Source organism: Tuber melanosporum, assembly GCF_000151645.1.
Source record: "Tuber melanosporum whole genome shotgun sequence assembly, scaffold_72, strain Mel28".
Lineage (NCBI taxonomy): Eukaryota > Fungi > Ascomycota > Pezizomycetes > Pezizales > Tuberaceae > Tuber > Tuber melanosporum.
The window spans coordinates 382403-406837 of NW_003299120.1; the positions used below are offsets into that span (position 1 = coordinate 382403).

Below are 24435 nucleotides of genomic sequence, written 5' to 3' on the forward strand. Positions count from 1 at the left end.
TGCATGATTGGTACCAACCGGAAATTGAACTGGCTCTAAAAAATAGCGCAAGGAGGAGGGTCGATGACGAGTCAAATGCCAGCAACCTTGGGCCGACCATCTCCAATGATCCGGAAGTTGTGCCAGATAAAAAGGAGAGAGAAGAACTCTATCTGGCTTCGCGCCTCAGTAATCAGAGGAGACCTTATATGTCTAAGCGTGCTCGGGACTTTATTAGACATATGGGAAATTGGGATGGTTTTTCTGGATATGGTATCTACACACCTGAGTAATATAGTTTACGGGTCTTATATTAACTGTTACATAGATGGTCGAATTATTCATGTTAGCTTCACTTCAAGTGAAGTCGATATTGTCTTTAAAGCTCTCTCCGAGGAGTTCTCTGAAGACCCTTTGTCATTCATTCTTGGAGACCTCTCCGCAGTTTCAGCAAGTACCTGGTTTGGTGTTTTGAATGCCAAACTTAAGGGCCCCGAAGCCGAGAAGTTTGTAAAGTTCTTGGAAGCTAAAGTTATTCCTAAAATAATTATTAAGGGAAGAACTGCAAAGGAGCTACTGTTATTCTTTCAAGACTGTATCTACCCTGAGCCTGATGATAGTTACATCGGTCTCAGCACGAAGTCTGCACGAGAAGCTGCTAAGCGTATTTCGTCGTCAGCACCATTGAGAAGACTTAGGCAGGAGCTGGGGTATGGTGTAAGAGCCGGGAGGTGGAATCTTGATTCCACTATTAGGAAGGCAAAAGCCGCTTGTATGGAATATTTGCAACCACAAGCATCCTTCACTGGTGGAAGTTCAGATATCATAGATATCCGCTGGTCGCCCAATGGAAGACGGTTTGCCCTAAGCTCTGCGACACTAAATGATATCTACAACCGACCCGGGAATCTTATGCTCGGTACTGTAGAAAAAATGGAGGTAAAGCTACTTGACGGACATAAAACTCCGAGGCCTATCGAGCAGCGCAATCCTACTTTAGACAACCAAATGAGATCAACTGTTACAGGTGTAGCCTTCTCAAATGATGGCTCTCTTCTCTACTCAAGTGGTTACGATGCGACTATCAAAATCTGGGATACCGAAGATGGCTTTCTCTTCGATTCGGTCGATCTTAATGGTCCGGTTGTTAAAATGTCTCTTTCTAAACCCCACAACGTTATCGCTGGCAGCACTGATAATGGATGGTTGGAATTATTCCGTACTGATATAAATGGAGATACACACATTGCCAAATTTCAGGAAAACGAGCAGCTTTATGCATCAACTTTGATCTGGGCTGATAGGATAAACCCAAATTGGCTTTTAGCTGCTTATGACACTAGGGCTGAAAATCGACCTGGTAAAGGATTATGCGCTGTTTATGATGCCTCTACTAAGAAAAAGCTCAGTACGATCCGTCCTTCTGCTGGCCGCCATTTTGACATGTTTCTGCACCAAGAAGCAGGCATTCTTGTCACTGGTGTTTCGAGTTCCGCGACTTCTCTTATACGCATGTACGATATAACCTTATCGTCGCAAAGCGGCCGTGGTCCTCAATCCAATCTAACTGGTATGGCGAATTGTCCACAGAGGGACATTAATGTGGTTACCATGTCGTAAGTTCTTCTCTTCCGGGATTCTTCTACCCATTCTGATTGGCTATTATTAGTCCATGCGCACGTTTTATCACTTCTAGTGGCACAGATAACTCAACCGTAGTATGGGACTCAAGAAACTTGGTCGAGCCTCTTACTCAACTCTGGCATGGAGGTTTGTTCAATTTTAACAGATTTAAGAATACCTTCTAACGTATATTTCCAGATACCTTAATGCCAGTAACACCTGATACTAATCTCGAAGCGGAAGATACGGGAACTACCTTTGCGCAATGGTGTCCCCATGACGGATACTTGTATACCGGAGGGAGTGATGGTGTGGTGAAAGTTTGGGACGTTACGGGCGCCAACCCTTTAGTCCGTAATCTCCCGGCCTTAGACGCTCAAATAATGTCTGGTGAGTTTTCACCAGAGTTTGACAAGCTCTTCATTGGATCGGCTTCTGGGAAGGCTACTCTCTTCTCTATGGACGCCCGCCAGGGTGAAGCACTTGCCGAATTCTCTGTCGACATGTCTGGAATTATACCGGATATAGATCCCGACGATGGGAGTGTTTCGCAGCATGTTGATGATGACGGTGATCAAAACATGGATTGGCACGATTTGGAAGGCGATGATGGTGATTATTACGGGGACCAAGATATGGACGAGTACCAAGGCATGGATAGGGACATTCCTAATGATCATCAATCCAATAGTAGCTCCCATTTCGACGAAATGGATGAACATTAATACGATCCGGCAGCAAAGGATAATGTTTCCCTTCTTTAGACTCTTACATGTATCTATATCCTTGTGGCGTTTTCTGGAGAGTACTGGTGTTTTATTAGCTGGGTTGTTTCCACACAAAATTTCTCTTAATTGACCCCTTTTTCTCCCTGAACTCCCTGGTAAGCTGTCAGGGAGCTCATACCTTGTTGCTTGCACCCCATGCCGAAGATCGGTTTTCATACGTCCTTTCTATGTGCCATGGTAGCTGTTACGAAATGATATGATACCGTTCCCTGAATCCGAGACCTGGATGCGCGTCTTTGCGTTTACCTGTCTTACAACGTGACATTTCCCCATAACTATTAGCCTAACATCTAATTTTATTTTTAGTTCCTAGCCTTGTGGGGGATTGATCGGTTGACCGATAGGAAGCTGTGGAATTTCGATTTGTGGGCTCAGTTCGTGCACTTGCGCAATTTAGCTTACTCTGTAGCACTCTAACGACAAGGAAGGAATACTACTGGCTGGAGTTGACTTTTTTCTGTGAGGATTTATATCTCATATCTACGCGCACTTATTGTTTGAATTTGTGTGAACTACGGTTTGGTTTGGATAAATTCTCGGACTCTAGGAAGGGCCTTCTGGCAGAGCCCTGCTTTTGGCTCCGATAAGTAAGAGGGGGAGGGGGGGGGGTGTAGGTAGCTCAAGTAGGTTGTAGATTGGTATCATCCACTGTTTATTAGCAGCAAGGTGGTCAATATATCGTATTGTTACTGGGAGGCGACTCGACGGGAGACAAAGTTGATACTAGTACCATAAGTTACATGAAGACTTAGATACTATACCATTCACTCTTTAGGGACTAGAGCAATGCGGGCAAGCGCAGATAGTGCCCGTACCTTAAGTACACAGCCCTTGGTCGAAAAAGCCTGAACAAGTTTGACTCGACAGTTGACAACGTTTCGCCCTCTGATAATCATTTTTTCCGACAAAAAGGAGAAAGAAAGAAGCACTAGCACAGTCTCTGTTCTTTGAGTGCGAGCATTTAAACTCTTATGCGCATGTACAAGGGAGGAGTTATATATGTACCAGTGCTCTAGACAGCATTAACAGTACCGAATTCGCTCACATCTGATAAATAACAGTTAGCGGTAGACTATTGGTCTCAAGCTGAAGGGATTACAAGGTGGATTAGTTTGGCAAAGCAGAGTATCCTGAGAGCCTGAAAAGTATGCAGCAGTAAAGTCGACTAGCTTTACTACCTTCATTTTCTCCAGTTGATAGCCCCGACCTTGACAGCTTGGGTCAGTGCTTCTGAAATTTCCCAGAGTGCATGAATTCATGCTGTCTGGAGCGATGCATTACTACTAGAGTATTGGTACCGTTGCTACTGCTAGGTACCGGTAGGCAGTATTTAAAACATATAGGGAGGCTCGGCGTCGTCGACCACACGGGGGTAATGAGATACAATAATAAAGTATCCGATTGGCAGCACTGTTTGTGCCATGGCACTGATATAAGATTAATCCTCACATGGAACTATTATGTTTATTTATACTCTTCTAGAACACATCAGGACAAGCCCCGAGTAGACTATAAGTTGCCGTTCCACCGAAACCTCTCTTGAGTGGCATTTCTGCTTGAACTATTTCTTGTCTGTAAGTTGGAGTGGAATAAGGGAACAAACGTTGAGGTGTATACTCGTACAAGGGATATAGGGAGGATAACGGTTGTTAGTGATACTTCAAAACACGCATGGAAGAAAATTTGCGTCCTATGCTAAAACCAATTAGGGGAAAAAAGGTTTGGATATCATAGCTAGGACTATATATATATATATATATATATTTTTTTGACAGCCGTGAGAGTGATCACGCACTCTCACTCGGACCCGCTTAACGGCACAGTAATACCCGTGATGAATCGATAGTAAAAATCAGGGCTTAGTAATGGCTATTCGCGACCACTTATTCCTACCATCTACCTGTGTGCGAAACTACTGACAAATGCTAGGAAGGAGGGAAGATGGACTGGTATTTATTTGTCAACATAGCAGAACTCAGGAAAGCCCATAGGGGGTCGTTCAAGTGGCCACCGTGCCCATCATATTGATTCGAGACGGGAATTGGAGAGGTCAACGAAGTATCTGAAAGCGTGCGGAGACGCTCAAACTAATACCCCCACCAGAGAACGTAAACACGATTTTTGCTAGATGATTCTGGATTACCTGTGGATTGGGGTAGCACCTGGGTTGGGCAGGCGGACAATCTGGTGGTGTTTCCGCGAGGAGGGGAGAAGCGGCAGGAGGAAGCGTGCGTGGGAACTGAGTTAGTTCTTGAGCAGTGAGTGATGGTAGATACGCTAGGAAGAGTTAGATTATTAGCAGATTTCCTAATCTCATACTCAATCTCCTCTTCACTTCTGGCCCGCTCTTAACTTGTTGTGCAAACCTATGGCTTATAGGGCCGTCCCAGCGTCATACTGGGGGGTCTGGTTTGGCGGAGTTTGCGTGAAGGAATGAGAATTGCCGTGTGGGTTGAGGTGTCTTAATCTCGATGGTTTTAGCTGGCGTGGGGTATGGGGTATGGGGTTCTTGAGCATCTAGCTTCGTGAGAGGATTATTGATCGTTTAAGTGTGTTGCGAAGTATAAAACACTTGCGTACAGATTAACTGTTTGTGGGTTAGCTGGCCTGGAACATTGCCTCAAATGGTCTCTTAGATGGGGAGTCTGGTGCCGGTAGTGGGGAAGAAATTTAAATTGAATGCATTGATTTAGATCTCCGGAGTCCTTTGAAATTGACTCTGAGGTCCTAGGGAGAAGCTCGAGTACTGTATCCTGTCACTATTAGAAGGTCAAGAGAAAGGAAAGAAGGGGAACGTGTGAGTTATGCGGTAGTATGCTAAAATTGCTATAATACATGATATTATTTCCATATACCTCCCTTATCGCGCTTCCGTCCTCCGCCTTTTCTCACCATCGCCATCTCTCCGTTGCCCTGGAGGGGAGTATGGTCTCTTGCGATCTATGTCTGTGTCTCCGTCTCCGTTTCTGCCCCTGCCCTTCTCCCTGCCCCTCTCCCTGCCCCTGTCGTGATCCCGATCGTGTCGCTCCTCACTCCATTCCCTATTATATCTACCGTGATCCCGACGGTCCCTATCGTAAGGGGATCTGGAGCGGTCCCGGTGTGAACCCCCAGCACCCGGAACAAAACGATCTTGATATCTGCCCCCCCCACTATCACTCCCACGAGAACCCCGCGGGCCTCCGGGAGGCCTTCTATCACGGGGATCTCGGTCTCGGTCGTCTCTTCCTTTGGGTGCACGTTCACGGTAGTCACCATTGCCACTTCGGTCTTTCCTGTCGTCTGGTTGAAATCTCTCATCGTCCTGCATCCCGCCGAGTTTCCCGGAAGCCCGCTTGTTGATACCATTCTTGTCGAACCAAGGACTTCCTCCGTTTTGCATGCTCGTGTCCTCTGCCGTTAGGTGTGTCCATCTAGTCCTTCCACGTTTCCCAACCTCGTCGCCTCGAACTTGCATGTATTTTGGCAACACATCCCGATTCTTGACTTCGTCCTCCACAGCAGTAGTTGCGTAGTCCTTTTTTAAGATCTCCGAATCGTCCTGATAAAATGCACCTTTGTGATAATATTTCTGCATAAAACCCATTTTGCCCCTATTCTCCATTTTTTCTTCGCGCTGCTTCTTGACGTACTCCATGTCCTCCTTTTTTCGCAATTCGGGATCCATTGCTCTTCGACGTTCGATCTCTTCCCGCTCCTTTTCTATCTTCTCTAGCTCTTCCCGTTCCCGCTTGACGCGAACTAGTTCCCTTAGCTTCCAGGCGGCACGTTCGGCGGTTGGATCGAGGTCGTCTGTGTCATCTAGGCCCTCCCCATCATCTTCATCGTCGTCCCACCCCTTTCTTCCAGCAGCTTTGGCTGCTGCATCGCGACGGATGTGTTCTTCAAGAAGCGCCGCCGCCTCAGCTTTCTTCCGGGCTTCCTCTTCAGCTTTCTTCTTTGCCTCTACCTCCGGGTCTAGAGCGGGGGAGGCGACAACGCCGCGCTTCCCCTTCGGAATAAATGTAGGCCTTAAAAGAACTCTTTTCGGAACTTCCTCTTCCTCTTCCTCAGATTCTTCTTCCTCAGATTCCTCTTCCTCGTCCTCGTCAGCTGTTGAATATTCGCTGCTCTCTTCCTCGGCGCGCTTCCTAGCCTCTTCAGCTGCTCGTTGTTCTTCTTCTTTGCGGCCTTCTTCGAATCGCTTGCTAAGGTCAACCTTTCGGAGAGCGGTAGAGACCTTTGCGGGAGCTTCGGCGGCGGCTTTCTTGCTGGGTTGTCGAGGATCTTCTTCGGACCCTTCAGCTTCAGAGTCTTCTGATTCTTCGGAATCCGATTCTTCTGACGCAATTGGTTTACCTGGCCGGTAACGCAGGGGCTTTGCGGGATTTGCGGTCATGCGTTTTGGAGGCATGGTGGGCGATTGTGGTAGAATTGGTGAGTTAGAGAGGATGTGAGTTTCGTCAAAGACTTGGCTGTCCGCAATTATTTTGTCACTTGTTACCCGACCGACAACCTCGCGCATGCCAAGACAAACATTATTTCCCCGAGACAATTTCTTTTTCTCAAATATTTCGAACCATAAAAAATCATTTTTCACTCCACCACAGTCTACAATGACTTCGGCGGAAGATTCGCCAATGGGTGGAACTGACCCCCAATCTACACATCAGATTCAAGTTAAATTCACAACTAGACATCCTGAAATCGCTGTACCGACTGCGCCGATTCTCGTCCCTGCAAATCTAAAACGCTATGGGCTGTCGCAGATTATCAATCATTTACTTGATACCTCTACCGCCACGCCGTTTGAATTCTTGATTAATGGCAGCTTTCTGAGAACCTCCATTGAGAAATATCTTTCCGACAATGGTCTTTCATCAGAATCAGTTCTCACCCTCGAGTACGTCCGCGCTATCCTCCCACCAAAGTTCCAAGCAGCCTTCCAGCACGATGATTGGGTTTCTTCGGTTTCTGTCGAGGGGGAGAACAGACGAATATTATCCGGCTCGTATGACGGGATTGTGAGAGTCTGGAATGAGAGCGCGCAGTGTCTGTACACTGGTGTCGGCCACACCGACGCTGTCAAGACTACGAAATGGATGTCTGCTACGAAAATAGTTTCCGCCGGTATGGACCGGGGACTTAGGATATGGGAGGTTGATGGGGAATACATTGGGGAGATATCTGAGGTTTCTGCTTTGGCAGAGTTTGTGGGTCATAGAAGTACGGTGGAAAAAATTAGCGTGGATTCTAGCTCTGGCAGAGTACTGTCTGCCGGAATGGATTCGCTGGTTGGGCTTTGGACAACAAATATATCCGAGGCCCCTAAAGCGCCAAAGGAAGCTCCGGTGCCGAAGGCAAAAAGGAGAAAGGAATCCTCAGCAGGCCCACCCCGCTATGGATCTTTACGGATGTTAGAAGGTCACACATCCCCGGTCTCGGGCGTCGCTTTTGACCCTAAAGATTCGACAGTCGGATATTCCGTCTCCTGGGACCACACCATCCGCACTTGGGATCTTGCCACGTGCTCTCTGGCCGATTCAAGGACGACGCAACACCCGTTATTATCAGTCTGTGTGCTGCCCACCCTATCCTTACTTGCTTGTGGAAGCTCTGCTCGTCACATCACCCTACACGACCCAAGAGTTTCTGCTTCAACAGTTACTACCAGCACCTTACGTGGGCATACGAATGCTGTTGTCGCATTGAGCCCCAACAAGAATAGTGAATGGCAGATGGTTTCCGCAAGCCATGATGGAACACTGAGGATTTGGGATGTTCGAGCAACTGAGAGTGGGAGCATATGGACAATAAAGAGGGAAGGGGAAGGACTTAGTGGGAAGGAAAAGGTTTTTGATGTTGAATGGAGCAGTTTGGGTATTGTTAGTGGTGGAGAGGATAAGAGGGTTCAAATTGATGAGTCGCCTAAAGGCGAATAGGCAATCGGAATTTGTGAATGCAGAGATTGTATAACCATAGATCCTCTGCTCTATTTAAAGGATGAAGTTAGTAGTTATAATAAATTAACTTCTAATAGCCTACGCCTTTGCATTTTTCCCGTGCCAAGTAGGTTTTATTGCGGCTCGGGAAGGTAGACTTCTGTAGACTATATGCCGGGAATAAATGTAAATTTATGGGGCCTACATGTATGCAGAGAGGTTGAAAGTGTGAGCAAAAAGACGTGAGCAACCAATCCCCTTTTTAAATAATAGTTTACATGGTAGTGCCATACTGTCTCAACTCCATATACCCCATTAGAGGAATTTCCCACCTGCAGGGTCTTGAGGGGGTATCTTGGATCTCGACTTGGTAGAAGTTTTGCCTCATAATGTGTCTCGCTTCTCAATACACCAGGAACTGCCAGCGTCATAGTCGCTCACTCAGGGTAATCCCAGGCTCGAGAAACGAAGGACCACGATGGTGGCCGGAAAAAAGAGCTTCCCGGTGAAGAGAATATGGACAGCTGTGCTGATCAATGCGCCCGGGAAGCTATGCGATGCGGACCTGGTAATAAAATGTACTCGTACTGTAACTGCTGAGGGGTTGAGCCAATGGCTCTCGAATCTTGACAGAGCAATTCTATCGTATAATAGGATGGACACTTGTGCGGTACGATAGTCCACCGTTCTCTGATATGAATCCAGCCACAATAGGCTTGGCATGTCGGTGTGAAAATTCCTTGTATCATACCTATGATACCTTATCATGCACTCTTGTTCGCGAGAGTCGCTGATGGGGGAGTGCTGTACTGTACTCGTACTCGTATGATGCTACCGTGGTTATGCCATACTCGGGCATCATAGCCTTGGCCTGAGTTGGGGGTTTCGGTTGGCACTGGTTCTGTCAGACATGCTTCAGAGTCTACTACCACAACCCCGCATTGCCTCACTTGCCTTAGAAAACATCGTTCCCTTCCCCAAAGGCGAACACCGAGTCTTCCCTCATTATATAAAGTCCATCCACCGAGCCAATAACCCCTCGGCCCCTCAAGGATGAGCTCTAAGGACACTTCCGATTACTTTAACCACAATAGCCATAGCTTTAACACCGTAAACAATTACAACACCTCGCATAGCCACCATACCAATATTCTGTTTACCATTGCTGACGACGAGAGGTCGCGAATTCTGTCATGGATATCACCCCTCGAGCCTCAAACCAGACATCAAGATGTTCGCACGCGCCGGCTTGACAATATTGGGGACTGGCTTCTAGAACTTCCAGAATTTCAGGCATGGTACAACAGCGATCCTGATTCTTCTATTTTACTGTGTTCTGGAAACCCCGGGACTGGAAAGACATTTATTAGGTAGCGTTGGGCTCAAGGCGGCAAGACCCTCTTTATATGTAACCATCACTTACGGCCCTTGTGTTAATTTAGTTCTCTTGTAATCGACACCTTGTGCGATAGAAATGTGGGGGGGAGCGTCGGTATTGCGTGTTTTCACTGTGATCATCTTCACCAGAGGGAGCACGTTGCTGCCAATATGATCGGGGGGCTTCTAAAGCAGCTCCTTCGAGCGTCGCAGGATATTCCCGAAGAGGTTCACCAAGCATTCCGGAGCTAGATGGGCCAACTTGGGGGTCGAGGACTCCGGCTTCCAGAATTGATTGAACTGTTTCAGGTGGTGCTTCCATCCTTCGATCGGATTTTTATGTGCATTGATGCGTTGGATGAGTGTCTGGTAGAGCATCGAATCGAGCTTCTCCGCTCTCTTCGCAAAATTATACAGATTTCAAAAGGGACTCGCCTATTCCTAACGGGGAGACCGCACATCTCGGAGGAGGTCAAACAGTATCTCACCATCCCTACTGTTATTCTGAATGTTCGACCTAGTCAGGACGATATCACAAAATATCTAGCTCAGAAGTTGGATGACGATCCTCATCCTGAAGTAATGGATGATAAGCTGAGGGCCGAAATAATAACAACCATTCCTCAGGCATTTTTCGAAATGTGAGTTGTTGAGCTGGTAGAGTGAGAACCTAGAAATTCACTGACGGTATGAAGATTTCTGCTCGTTGCTTTGCAAATTGAAGTGATCTTGGGACGGACGACTATCTCGGGGAGAAGAGAAAAGCTCCGCCGGATGGGAAACGGCCTAGGTGACGCGTATGCGGCGAATTTGGATAGAATAAGAGAGCAACGCAGTGACCGACCAGGACTAGGAATGGCAGTCTTAATGTGGATTGCTTTGGCGGAGCGACCTCTGAGCGTCGGTGAGCTTTGCCATGCCCTAGCCGTGAGGGTTGGCCCATCAAGGTCCGCTGATCTTGATCGCGAAAATGTTCCTCTAATTCAGACCTTGCTGGGATGCTGTCTTGGGCTGGTAATTGTCGACAAGAAAACCTCAACGGTCCGTCTGCTGCATGCTACCCTGCAGGATTATCTGCGCGGCCATCCTGAACCCTTCTATAACGCTCATGCTACTATGGCAGAGGTTTGTTTAACGTATCTAAACTTCGAATCTGTCAAGAATATTCCACTTAATCCCCTCAGAATTCCCTCAAAATTGAGCTTGGTGGGGTATGCTTCCTGCCACTGGGGAATTCATGCCAAGAAGGAAATCACAGAGCCAGTGATGTCACTTGCTCTCATACTCCTCAAACATTTTGAGAATCATATAGCCTCAGAAGTATTATTTTGCCATGGTCAGGTGAGGGGTGCGTTCCGGTCAAATTTTGCCCGCCACAAATTCACAGCGCTGCACTGTGTTGCAGCTTTTGGTATTAGTGAACTTCTAGCGGCAGTGGGTGTTACCGATGTAAACAAGGAGGACTGGCTAGGCCGCACGCCGCTCACTTACGCTGCAGCGAACGGACACGAGCAGGTATTAAAAGTGTCGCTGGATCGGAAGGGTGCCAGAATCAATCATCGAGATGGCTCCGGGCGAACACCACTTCACTGGGCTGTTTGTAGTGACTCTGAGGGAGTGGTGAGGCTTCTGGTCTGCAGGAATGATCTCGACCCCAATTCAGCAGATATACATGGCCAGACAGCGCTCCATTATGCTGCGAATAGTGGGAACAAAGGAATAGCGAAGATCCTTTTGGCTGAAAATAGCGGGAAAAAAGGGTTAGCAAAGATGCTTTTCAGTAGTCACGGCCCCAAGGCTAACTAACCTAAGGGGCCAATGGGGCTTAACGCCACTCTGCTGCGCTGCTATGAGTGGCCATGAGGAAGTTGTGAAGCTGTTATTGGATAGGAAGGATGTGGACCCCAACGCCGCGGGTTATTACGGCCAGACACCGCTCTTTCGGGCTTCTCAATATGGCCATGATGGAGCAGTGAAGGTGCTCCTGGAACGGAAGGATGTTAGCCCTAATACGGTGGACGGCCAGGGGCAAACCTCGCTCTACTGGGCTGCTCGGAGCTGCCGCTTGAGGGTCGCAGAGCTGCTTCTACGCCGAGGAGATTTAGACCCCAACATAGCGAATGCTAGCGGTCAAACAGCTCTCTCTCGGGCAGTCATGTGTGGAAGAACAGGCATAGTGAAAGCATTACTGGACCGGCAAGATGTCAAATCTGACCTGTGCGATTGTGAAAATAGAACACCGCTCTGTTGGGCTGCTAGGGATGGGTATGATGAGATCGTTGAACAGCTGGTACGCCGGAGAGACCTCAATCCCAACACAGTCGACGGGAGTATAAGAAGGGGTATGCGAGAGTGGTGAAATTGCTACTAGGGAGTATTAACATCAGCCCAGATCTTGCAGAGGATGGCAATCAGGCCCCCCTATATTGGGCTGCTTGGGGTGGCCATGAGGAGGTTGTCAAGTTGCTTCTTGCTCGAGAAGATGTGAACCCTAACGCAGCAGACCATAATAACCAAACACCACTCTCCCGGGCAACCGCGAACGAATACGAGAGAGTAGTAAGACTACTTCTAAATAAAATCTCTGTTAATCCCAACCTAGCAGATTTAAAGAACCAAGTGCCTCTATACTTGGCAGCTGAGAAGGGAAATGGGAGGCTAGTGCAGTTATTTCTCAGTCGGAGCGATGTCAATCCCAACCTATCAGATAGTTATCACCGAACCCCGCTCTATCGAGCCGCAGAGAGTGGTCACGTGGGTGTGATGAAGCTTCTTCTGAGCCGGGAGGACATCGTTCCCAACCCGACCGACTTGGACGGCCGGTCACCACTCTATCGAGCTACTATGAGCGCAAACGAGGAGATTGTGAAATTACTTCTTGATAGAAGCGACGTTGACCCAAATACAGCCCTCAAAGGTGGCCAAACCCCGCTTCATATATCTGTTCGGGGGGGGCATGAGGGAATCGTGAGGCTACTGCTGTGCAGGGAAGATATCGACCCGAACAGAGCAGATGGCCATCACACCACACCACTCCATTGGGCTGTGAGGCGTAACTGGGAGGAGCTGACAAGGCTTCTCCTCGCTCACTCTCAGGTTGATCCCAATCCGGTAGACGAAGATGGCCAAGCGCCACTCCATTGGGCTGCTCGGGGGGGAACGCACGAATAGTCCAGATGCTGCTGGACCGAACAGATATTGATTTGGATCCAGTCAATGACTCTGGCCGGACACCGCTCCATCATGCAATCAAGTATGGACATGACGTGATAGTGGAGTTGCTGGAAGATCGACTGAGTCAGAGGGAGGAGGAACGCTGCTAGTTTCATCCCAGAGATCCAGCTCTTGTAACGGTAAGCTGCAAATCTCCCCAGGTGCACTCTGCATGTATGGTTGCCTGCAACTCACTTGGTTAGTGTTCTTTTCGCATTGAGGTGGCACTGCGCCCAAATGGTAGCTTGCGGGGGCTCTTGAGAGAATCTTTAGCTTTCCTTCATCCTCCATTTCCCACGCCGGCCACGGATAGGGTTGTTATAACATTTATTTTTCATTTAGCACAAGTTTCATCGCCTCGTTGCTTCCCTATTTTATTTTCCCTCCTCCAATATTCACTTTAGCCAATTGTCTTACCAATCCATGTGGTGCACGGTGTTGGCATTATGTACTCGAGTGTACCGGTAGATAGTTGGGAATCCATCTTCCGAGTGCAGGGACAGCCTTCACCACGTTTAAGTGAAGGGGTGGTGGGTGATGCAGTGCAGTGCGTAGTCGCTTGCGGCCTATACCTCAACACAAGTGCCATACGTACCGTGAGAGTATACTCGAGTGGTTCCTGTACCGGTGGTACTCGGGGAAAAAAAAAACAACCACAAACGTAGCTTACGTGTTCAATACACTCTACAGTAAAGTTCTAGCTCTATCAGACCTCGAACCTCTCCATACTCCACCACTGCGCAAAAGTGTTCTCCCGGGTCGCTACCCCAAGTCACGAACTGCACATTCACTAACTACCTATCTTCCCCAGTGTACTTCTAAACGTGTGTTTAGTACGCACGTAACCGATGATTTAGGTGTTCGTTTTCCGGAGTATTCTCAAACGCAGTAGTACCCCTCAGGCCATGAGCTAATATCGCAGCTAGTGACAGATGGTGGCACACACATCTTCAGCCCACAGTAGCCAAGTACCTTGAACATAATTACTATTTGCGCCTAAACTAGAGTTACGAGAGTTGAACTATTTGGTAGGTGTGATTTTAGGTGAAATATCCTGAACGGCACGAGGGGGGGGAGTTGATTCCCGGAGCATTTAGTTTCACAATTTCGATACGATCGAGTTGGCTGTAACTTAGCTTCATAACTCCGCAGCTACGCTTCTGCGTATACGGTCACTGTACCATACCGGCAGCGGGAGTGAGTTTAGCTGATGCTGTCATTGCCTATGGGAGCAAAGCGAGGGATTGGACATAACGACTATTTGCGTCAGTTAATTGCACAAGATACTCGCATCCTAGACTACAAGTACTCCAGTACACACAAATACGAGTACATATCTAAATTAATCCAAAACGAAATGGTGCTGAGGCTCACTACTCCCCCGCTCAAGTTGTTCCATATTCCACCTAAGAGTCGGGGCCATCAGAGATCAAGTTCTCGGAGTATCAGCGGAGAGCAGGCGGGGGGGGCAAAGCAAACTGGAACACAATACCGAGTTAGTATAAAATGCCGTTTCTTACCTACTACACTCGCACTTGCATCTACAAGAGGCTTCCAAGTCCTGCACACCCATACCGCCTGTGACTTTCCACCGAAATGCTGTGAATGAAGCGCAGGCACGCGTCACTTAAAAACACCCATGGTAGTAGCAAAAGTTGTCCGGGGTATCTTACCAAATTAGCAAGATGCCCCCCCCCCTCCTGTAATATCGTTGAAAAATACTTGGTGGGTTTCTCACTGGAGCGAAGCTTTCTGTATCATGATTTAGAATCCAGTCCTTGTGAGTGGCTTTAAAGCGATTACTCACACACTATCACTCGCAACTACATTGCCCGCAGTCGCACACAACGTCCTAACCCCACTCTAGTGCCATTGACTTCTCCATTCTCCCCAACGAGGGGGAAAATAGCTAGCTTGGGGGATGTCACGTTATCAAGAATACCAAGAACAGAATACCGCTTTCTGAGAGACGTCACGGATTGTTGAACAGGATTTAAATTGCGGCTAGTGGCGAACGGCAATAAGGGTTTAGGGAAAATTCTGTCTAGTGATCCCCTATCCAACAGCGGAAGTTGTCTGTTTATTCACAGACATTAATAGTATCCTCCGTGGGGGGTGGCAGCTTGGGGCATCATTTGTGAGTATAAGAGCTCATATTATCAAACCAATTTGATTATAGTTTTACTTCATTGGTATTCAGGTATCATCTATGTTCCGACTAATGAGGAAAAGTCACCTGCCTATTCGCTAGACTGAGGAGTTGACGGTGAACATGAGGATAAACTATAATCCAATGGAAAAGTGGGAATGTTGGCAAAAGCTTGTAGTTTTCAACCTGCTCCAGTTCTTGTAATTTCTGGTGCACGTTTTGGATGGCACGAACCATACCTTTTTTGCATAACTACACCCATATATCCTAGTAAAAGCAACAATTATGAGATTAAACTAATGAGAGCAGTAGTTGAAATCTAATAATGTCTTTCTCAGGTAAATTGTATCCTGCCTGGAGAAGAAGAGAGGTAGCTAAACATATGTTTAGGCTTTCTGCAATTTGCTGGTACTCAGATTGGCATGTTAATTATTACCTCTACTATTACCCTTGCTGAATTTGGAACCAGCATAGTAAACAATCGCATTGATGAGAATCATAAATATGGAGAGCTGGTGAAGCATTCTGATAAGATGGGTAAAGAGATAAGTGGACATTTTGATAAGATGGATAAAGAGACAAGTAAGCATTTTAATAACATGGATAAAAAGACAAGTGAGAATATTGATAAAATAGACAGGGAGATCCAGAATCCTGATAAGAAAATTGGCACTGTTGGCGAGAGACAGAACATCCAGCTCGCCAACAGCTTTTTCTACCATTCAAGATTCTAAGGCACAGATTATGAAAACCCTTGATGGGAAGAAGAGTCCTCTCTCAAAAAAACAATTAAAGTATATGATGCTTGTATCAAAATACAAATCAATAGTCTCCGAGTCCTGTATGAGCTTACTAAAGGTTGAGAGAGGTGGAGTGGAGTAGAGGTAAAGTAGGAGGGGTGTGGGTGTTAGACAGGTCTAGACAAATGGTATAGAAATCCCAGCAGCAGAGAGTTGATGTATTGGAAGTGTAGGGGAGCATGTTGGTCGGCATGTGAAAGTATAAAGGTTACTATATATTATGTAAGTGAGTAGGCATAGTTCTAAGTGTTGGTTTGTAAATGGCAGCTTGACATGTCTACACCTGTATATATATATATAGGCCAAGCTCCACTCTTCAAATGTTAAGTTTTCATTCACTCCTTGACTGTAATTACATCTCTGTGCTCCACTTTGTGTCTGAGTCTGTATCCATTATCACCTTCGTCTCAACTGAGCTATTTTCCCATTTCTATCATATCATAGACATCATGAAGCCTGAAGGTGTTTTCTATCGTACAAAGTTAAGTATAATGTATTCTATGCCCTAGTAATTACCGATCATAGTGAGCCATCTACGGAAATACTGGTTAGCACACCTTGTTATGGAAACACAACTTCCAATAAGGCCTATGTTTGATTCATAGTACTTGTACCATCAACACTATCTTGAAGGGTTTGCGGGTCGGACGCCTTTGGCCGATGTGACACCTTAGGGAACATCATCATCAATGGCTAGCAGTCCACACAGTGCCCTTGTTCTTGGAGACAGGGACAGCAAGGGATCAGCACGGCAATGAAAATGTATTCTTTTTACTGTAGAAATTGTCGTAGAACTGAACGTGACAGTCGTTATACAAGCATCTGACCAGACTATTATGCGATAAGAAACCGATAGACATGGTGTAGCAGCCGCTAACATAACATGCCTAAGGCAAAGTCCCAGTATATATAGGGATGTCTCCCACATAAACATCCCTTACCTATGAGCAGCTGACAACAGGATATCTAGTACTTGTACTGACAACTCTAAAGAGACTCCCAGCTCCTGATTCGCCAAAGGCATTTTTTTATGTATTTTGAGATGAAAGAAACCGGCAACAAGGGCTTATATATGATATAGGGAAGGAACCGTTGTTCCCGAGCAATCAAAGTGGAGAAAACACCTGGTACACTTTCGAAAATTTAATGGTGAAATTCTGGGACGAGACTAGCTTGCTAGGGAGGTTTTTTGAGCTTCATTGCTAGTATTGCGGTACCCTTCACTGGAAACTTACTATCTGCGTTTAGAAATGAGCTCGCGGCATGATGGGGTGGTAAAGGTGGGTGGGTGGTTTGTCAATGATAGCCATCATCCACGGAGAGCTTTGCAGTAATCATTCTTGTTATTCGGGCTGTAGGAACGCATAGCGACCAGGCACAATACACCTCCTTCTCTAGCATGTATATCGAACATATGATAGACACATTTCCGGTCATAGAAGATACACAAAACACATATCATAATATGCTGGAACCAGGACAAAGCGGTGTGAAAAGAACTCTAGATTTTCTAAAAATAAAAAATAAAAAGACCTCAACCGGCTTGTCAATGAATGAATCATTGGATGATTATAACTGGATATCAACAATGATAACGAGCTCTACAGCTTTTCTAGAACCGCCTGCATCCAGCACCTGTACATCTTCACCTGTGTCTTTCTATTAACCAGCATTCTCCGGTCGACGCCAATGTTGTTGATTTTGAAGCCACCAAAGTCACCTTTGGGAAATGTACTTCGTTCTCCATCATCATCATCTCCCTGCGGCTTATCCCCTGCGCCCGGGTCCTCAACCTTCACTTTCTTCTCCTCGCCGGTGAATATCCACCTCAACTCGTCCTCGTCGAAAAAGTACACCCTGGTCCCATCCCCGCGCACATAAAAGTTCTCCTCGAGGTAGCGGCCAGCTTTAAACCTGACCTGTGCCAAATCCCCACGCCCGTAATCCCTGAACAGGACTTTCCCACCTATCTTCAGCATCCTGCGAACGTTGGCGAGCGCATCGGCCCACTGCTCGGGACTCAGCGCGGAAAACACAAACACCATAATAACCGCATCCACGCTCCCCTCCGCCACCCCTTCGGGTAAAGTGTCCCTCTGCGAGAGGTCGTAGACAGAAGCACAAACCCTGACCCCCCTCTCCACCTCCTTCCTAAACTCCTCCTGCCCGCGCACCAACTCCACTGCCTTGCGGCTGAAGTCGCACCCATGTAGACACAGCTCCTCATTCCCGTTGAGCCTCAGCACCGGGAAAAAGGTATTCCCGGCCCCGCATCCCAACTCTACGATGGTGGCCCTGCCAGCGCCCTGGCTCGTCAGTGCCTCCAGCAGCGGGAACTCCTGGTGCAGCCACTTCCGGTCCTTGAAGAAGTTGGTCGTGTTGTTCTTATAGAAGGCGTCCCACCACTTGGCCGGGTCGCTGTTGAAGCGCTGCTTGTTGAAGGGATCCACCGGCCGCGAGCGTTGGAAGGATATCTGCGCGGCCGAGGTGGCGCGGTAGGCTTCGTCGGTTTCGACGTGATCCCAGGCGTTGTGCTCGAAGACGCTGGATGGATCGGTGAGCAGGCGAGTGCCAAACTTGAACGGTGTGGGGTCCTTGGGATCCTTTGGATCCTTTGGCGGGGGGATCTCTGCCAAAGTGTCCTGCGTCATGGCTTCTGACGCTAGAGCACCCCTGGCTGCGGTGGTATGGTAGCAGTGGAGGTACTGAAGTGGGGTAGTGGTGGTGGTGGTGGGATAGTTTATCGACAAACTGATCGGGTGCCAAGATTTACTGCTAGAACGTGAGATTTGTATCGTCGATTCTGGAATGATCCGCACTAGGAGTGGAAAGCGACAAACCATAAGGGTGCAAATATCGCGGCCGAGAAACTTCTTCTAAAATAGAGATAAAAACCCTTGTACCGACCGGCCTTCAATACCCAGTCCAGGATCTGCAGGTCGGTATGATAATTACCCAAATCTTGAAGTGTTGATTTCATATACTCGAGTAGAGAACGCCCACATAATGCTTCAAGAGAAAAATTATAGTGCCTTTGACGGTAAGCTGTTGTCATATCCCCATCAATAGAATTTAGACCCAAAGCTTAGACATTGTTCTAGCACTATTTCACCGTCACAAAGTATCACTCACTCCTAGACCATTCCTGCTTCCGCGTCAAAGGTTTGTTTCAAGGAGACCGCCGGCGGAAAAGAGTGATCTACGATACTTGGTGATATATTGGCATCGTGTCAGTAGTTTCAGTGATGGACATAAAACATGTATGACCATATAAAATGCTCACTCAGTTAGATTCCCTCAGAGTATAAAAAATTTACGCACTGCAGAACACCCCAATATCCCGCCGCCAGATGATTAATCCCAAAGACCACTCTATCCTACACCAACGAAATCCAGCACACCCAGCAAATATACTACAAGAAGCCTCACAAACACGCCAAATGGTCAAACATACCGACACCACTCTATCGATATCCCTCTATCTCTGTATAAGCGAAACCCAGCTTTCCTCAAGCATAACCCCTCCCCCACCAACCAACCCTCACCCCGCGGCCCTCTCCCCCTCCGGCGCCTGTGCCCGCGACACGGCCCCCTCCCCCTCGACTCCCAAAACCTCCCCGGCCCTCCTCTCAAACGCTTCAATCATGACGACGGCAACCTTCGGAGCAACCGCCGCACTGACAGCCGCATAAACCGGATTCTTGAACCCAAACTCCAAGGACAACGACACCACACTCCCCCCCTCCCCCTCCTCACCCTTCACAACCCACCTGGTAATCAACCTCTCAAAAATCCCATTCCGGTCCCCATTCGCCTCAACAGTGCCGGCCTCGGCCGAACACGTAACGACACTGGAAAAAGTCTCATCGAATGAGCCCCAAGCCACACGGAGCTCTGCTTCTGTTGGCAGGTGCGTGTGCGGACAGGTTCGGGTGACACGCGAGCCGGCACAGTACGGGAGGAATTTGTGGTAGGCATTTATGTCGGCCACTAGGCTGAAAAGGCTGCGTGGTGGGTATGGGAGGGATTTGCTGGTCGTGAAGCGCTGTGGGGGTGGGGTAGCGGTCGGGAGAGGGAAGAAGTGGCGGTGGGGTATTAGGAGTTTTTTGGTGATGGGGTGGTGGATTTTTGGGCGGGGGATTCCCAGGCGGGGTGGCATGTTTCGCTTCTGTTTGCTCTCGGGTGAGTAGAGTCGGGGGTGGGAGGTTGATGTCCAGGAGATTGGATGATACCCTTCGGGACGGTGATGTTAGGTGATGCTAGAGATTTCTTTAAATGTTTTTGTTTGTGCCAAGATGAGCGGACATTTTAAGCCGCAATGCTTGGTTGATCCAAGATCTTTTTGTCCGAGCAACTTTACCTTATCATCCGGTCGGTGTGAAACCCGAACCTCCAATACCCTCCAATATCTCTTCTAAGGATAGAATCCCAGGACCCCTAAAGGAGCTCCCATTATAAGAATTCAAGCATGCAACGCATCACAAACAGCCAAAGCACATGACCTGATGCCTACCCAAGCATCACAAGCCCTCACTCGCGCATACAATCCAAGCCCACCCACATTTCATCTGAAGCCTGCCCCCACACAATGCAAAGCGTTCATGATAAATAAATGGAAGAAGCCACAGCCGGTAAGAACGCGCAAGTGGGCCCCCATCACCTCTCTCCTCCTGGGGCCAACAGACAAGGTGCAAAAATTCACTGAATTCTATAACTCCGGCACCGTAGCGTAATGGCTAACGCATTGCTTTCCGGTTCTTCTAAAGAAAATAACTGTCTGGCAAAGATTGTGGGTTCGAGTCCCGTCGGTGTCGAATGCTTTCTTTTTGTGCCATCCCCATTGGATACCACCTACTTTAGCCACTGCGGTTATCGGATCATCATCTCATGCTAATAATATATTATGAATTAAGCTTTTTTCTTTTCTTTTTTTTTCTTTTCTTTTCCAAGCACGGCCGGTATCCGCAACTACCATTCGTCATCCAAAAGCACTGCACCTTTTGATGAACACTCTCTTTTCTAGCATCTGTTTTCAAATGATTTCTCCTCAGCGACCTTCCTCCACGATGGTGATCCGAGCAGTCGCACCCTTGCCCCTCCAGCGCCCATGCCCAAACCTCAACCTCTACCCAAGGATCGTCACCTCTCTCTCGCTGCCGCAAATCCGCACAGTAGCCCTTTTCCGCGGCAAATATTCCCCAAGACCTGCCGTATCCCGACGAGCAGCGGAGACAATGACAATCCCACCCTCAGTTCTCCTCTCAGCTTACAAATCCGGTGCGAGCCCAATATCCCCAGGTACAGCACAGGCGCTCATAAACGACTACGCGGGGAGAACCACGTCTCCACCGTCGGAAGCTCTGGGCGAGAAATTCTGCAGCGGTTTGTTTATTCCATCCCCCCCTTCCTCCCTCCAACACCCCGATTCGTGATGGGGGTAAAAATAGGATAAAGTAAAAACTAATCAACGAGAGGGAGGAAAAAGACCATGGAGTAACGCCGGAGGATTTAACCATCCTAGCCCGTCTCCTCCTCCGACTTAATGCCCGCGGTAGCGCCCCGCTGTTAAGGCATTTACTGACCACCTGCGCGCACATGAATGTGCCCAGCGCGGTGGTGCATCTGCACTCCCTCCTCACGGCACAGGTCCTCCGCGGGAAGGCGTTGGAAATGGCACAGGCGGATCTAGCCGCGATGGCCAAGCGCCTGGCTAGGGTCGCACCGGAGCATGCGGGTGCAGCGTTCAGGATGGGTGAGACGGCGGAGGTGGAGGGGAAACTTGCCGAGGCGGAGGAGTGGTTCGAGAGGGCGGGCCGGGGGGAGGTCATGGAGGGGTGGGTCAGGTTGGGCGTACTGAGAAAGGATAGGGGAGATTTGCAAGGGGCTAGAGAGGTTTTTGAGAAAGCGGCGGAGATGGGGAGTGCTAGGGGGTGCTATTTTCTTGCGCAGGTGATGGAGGAGGGGGAGGGGGAAGAGATTGAGGGGGTTGGAGGGAAGAGGTTGGGATTACTGGCTAGAGCTGGGGCTGGTGGGGTTGTTGAGGCGGCCTACGAACTTGGGTCTTATTGGCGGGGAAGGGAGGCAAGGTTTGCTGAGGAGTGGTTTCTCGTTGCTGCCTCGCAGCGCCATGTGGAGAGTATTGTTGCTCTCGCTCAGCTTTTAATGGAGAAGGGGCGCATATCGAATGCTAGGACTTGGGCACAGAAGGCGGCGAACATGTCAGGGGAGATAGGAGTGTATGGGACGGAGATATTACAAGAGCTAAGTCGGATGGAAGAAGAGAAGAGGCGGGAGAAGAGGCAGGAGGAAAGGCAGGAGGAAAGGCAGGAGGAACAATAAATCCCACCTCGCACTCCACTCTCTCTGATATAACATCCATTACTACTGCCATATTTTTTATTTTATTTTCCGCGTAAGGGCATTCATTGAACCAGGTATCTATTCAACATTGAGTTCCACAATCATCACACAGAAAAACACTATTCAACGTGCAGTGGCCACCTAAGAATGTTTTTCGACAGGGATCAGAGACAAAGTAGATAGTTGAAAGCAAAGCAAAAACAAAACGTCTTTTATTCTAGAGTTCCATTAAGTTCGACTAGAGCGGCGGCAGGTGCCACCGTGGGCTGGATTTTCTGGAGTTTCTCAAGCATTTGGTCGAGAACACTATGATTGTTAAAATTTCTTCCTACATGCCAATGAGGAAAGGGGCAAATACCCAGCGCTAGCAGCCACAAAACCTAAATACGGCTTGCTAGGACTCAGCACCCTGGACAAGTATTCAGGATGGAACTGAACGCCAACGTAGTAAGGGTGGTCCTTCAACTCAACAATCTCCATTCTCTCACCCTTGTCGTCCTTCCCGACAAAGTTCAACCCAGACAATCTCTCGATATACTCGGGATTGACTTCGTAGCGATGTCTATGGCGTTCCAATATGGCCTCCTTCTCACCGTACAGCCGGCGGAGCTTACTCCACTCACTGTTAGGCTGCCAAATGGTTGGGCGAATACCAAGACGCATAGTTCCGCCAAGATGAGTTTTACTGCCCTCAGGCATGAAGATGACAACCGGGTTAGTGGAGCTAGCGGAAATTTCAACCGAGTGAGCATCTATGAATATGTCAGTGATTGATGCTACTATCCGAATAAATCATCCTAAACAGACCTTCGAGACCAACGACATGACGAGCATACTCAATCACTGCAATCTGCATCCCGAGGCAAATACCAAGGTAGGGTATCTTGTTAGTACGAGCCCACTTTGCCGCTGCGATCATCCCTTCAGTACCCCTAGCTCCAAATCCGCCAGGAACTAGGATACCGCTAGACTCAGCCCATTCGTTAGCATCCCCCGACCTAAATGCAGAGGTGGATGGAAAATACCCAGCAGTACAAACATCGTGCCACGCCTTATGAAACTTGGCCGGATTCTCCTGCTTCATGTGATCCTCCAAAGCCTCGGCCTCAACCCAAACCAAGTTCAACTTACGCCCACACCTCATAGAAGCATGCTCTAAACTCTTGACGACACTCAAATACGAATCGTGTAGATCAGTATACTTTCCTACGAGCGCGATATCGACTTTATCGAAAAGTCTGTCCTGTGCAAGGGTAAGAGTCTTCCACTCATTCCAGATATCGATACCCTTCTGGATAAGCGCTGGCGCAATACTGAGTTTCTCTAACTCCAACACGGATGTGAGGAGATGAATTAACTTTTGTTGCTCAAGGAGTAGCGGGACATGGTATGTGGAGTTAACGTCATGAACTGCAACCACCTGTTCATGCGCAACATCGCAGAATGCTGCAACCTTCTCAACAGTAGCTTTACTCAGCGGCTCCTGGCAGCGACATGCAATCTGTTCTGGATTAGCCTCGGTATTGCATCCCTGGTGCACGTAAGTTAGACATACAAGATCAGGTGCGAGGCCCGCAGACCTAACGTCTCTAATGGCCTGTTGAGTGGGCTTCGTCTTCTGCTCCCCATTCACGACTGGAACCAAAGAAACGTGAATCTGTAGAAAGTTCCCTTTCCCAACACGACGTCTAAGCTGTCTCATTGCCTCAATGAAGGGCGCAGATTCAATATCTCCCACAGTCCCTCCCAACTCTATTATACAAGTGTCCGGCTCCTCAGAAGTCTCGTCGACGGGAATGCGAGCCACACGTTCGATCCAATCCTGGATGGCATCTGTGAGGTGAGGAACGACCTGGACAGTCTTCCCAAGGTAATCACCACGTCTCTATTTTTCCTCCAATTTTAACAAAAAAAAATAAAAAAACTCGCCCGCAACATTAATGGCTGAGAGGGAGAACAGACCTCCCGTTCAATGACATGCTGATAAATCTTTCCGGTAGTGATATTATTCTCCCGAGTAAGCGTGATATTAAGGTACCTCTCGTAATTGCCAAGGTCCAGGTCGACTTCACCACCATCATTGAGGACAAACACCTCACCGTGTCTGACCGCTGCCAATCAGCAACCAACGAATGACTCCCCAACTCCCCGACTCTCGAGAGAAAAAGGAGGGAGAAACATACTCGGTGGGAGCCATAGTTCCTGCATCGACATTCATGTACGGA

At 48.2% G+C, this 24435-nt stretch overlaps 5 protein-coding genes; 2 read left to right on the plus strand and 3 right to left on the minus strand.

Annotated features, from left to right (window-relative positions):
- Positions 1–5192: 5192 nt before the first annotated feature.
- Positions 5193–6894, minus strand: GSTUM_00010678001 (uncharacterized protein; the record flags this gene model as incomplete). XM_002841457.2 has 1 exon in its annotated part: positions 5193–6894. One exon carries the CDS (start codon positions 6892–6894, stop codon positions 5251–5253), a length of 1644 nt encoding a protein of 547 aa, XP_002841503.1. The 3' UTR covers positions 5193–5250.
- A 57-nt stretch (positions 6895–6951) lies between these two features.
- GSTUM_00010679001 (uncharacterized protein) lies at positions 6952–8311 on the plus strand (the record flags this gene model as incomplete). XM_002841458.2 has 1 exon in its annotated part: positions 6952–8311. The coding sequence occupies exon 1, from the start codon at positions 6986–6988 to the stop codon at positions 8309–8311; it is 1326 nt and encodes a 441-aa protein (XP_002841504.1). The 5' UTR covers positions 6952–6985.
- A 9140-nt stretch (positions 8312–17451) lies between these two features.
- Positions 17452–18693, minus strand: GSTUM_00010681001 (uncharacterized protein; the record flags this gene model as incomplete). The annotated part of the gene is made up of 2 exons (XM_002841459.1): positions 17452–17584; positions 17678–18693. 2 exons carry the CDS (start codon positions 18691–18693, stop codon positions 17452–17454), a joined length of 1149 nt encoding a protein of 382 aa, XP_002841505.1.
- Positions 18694–20853: 2160 nt separating this feature from the next.
- GSTUM_00010682001 (uncharacterized protein) lies at positions 20854–22189 on the plus strand (the record flags this gene model as incomplete). The annotated part of the gene is made up of 2 exons (XM_002841460.1): positions 20854–21232; positions 21336–22189. 2 exons carry the CDS (start codon positions 20854–20856, stop codon positions 22187–22189), a joined length of 1233 nt encoding a protein of 410 aa, XP_002841506.1.
- A 39-nt stretch (positions 22190–22228) lies between these two features.
- GSTUM_00010683001 (uncharacterized protein) lies at positions 22229–24428 on the minus strand (the record flags this gene model as incomplete). XM_002841461.2 has 8 exons in its annotated part: positions 22229–22516; positions 22569–22962; positions 23018–23175; positions 23236–23285; positions 23379–23711; positions 23766–24095; positions 24173–24314; positions 24394–24428. 8 exons carry the CDS (start codon positions 24426–24428, stop codon positions 22423–22425), a joined length of 1536 nt encoding a protein of 511 aa, XP_002841507.1. The 3' UTR covers positions 22229–22422.
- Positions 24429–24435: the final 7 nt, after the last annotated feature.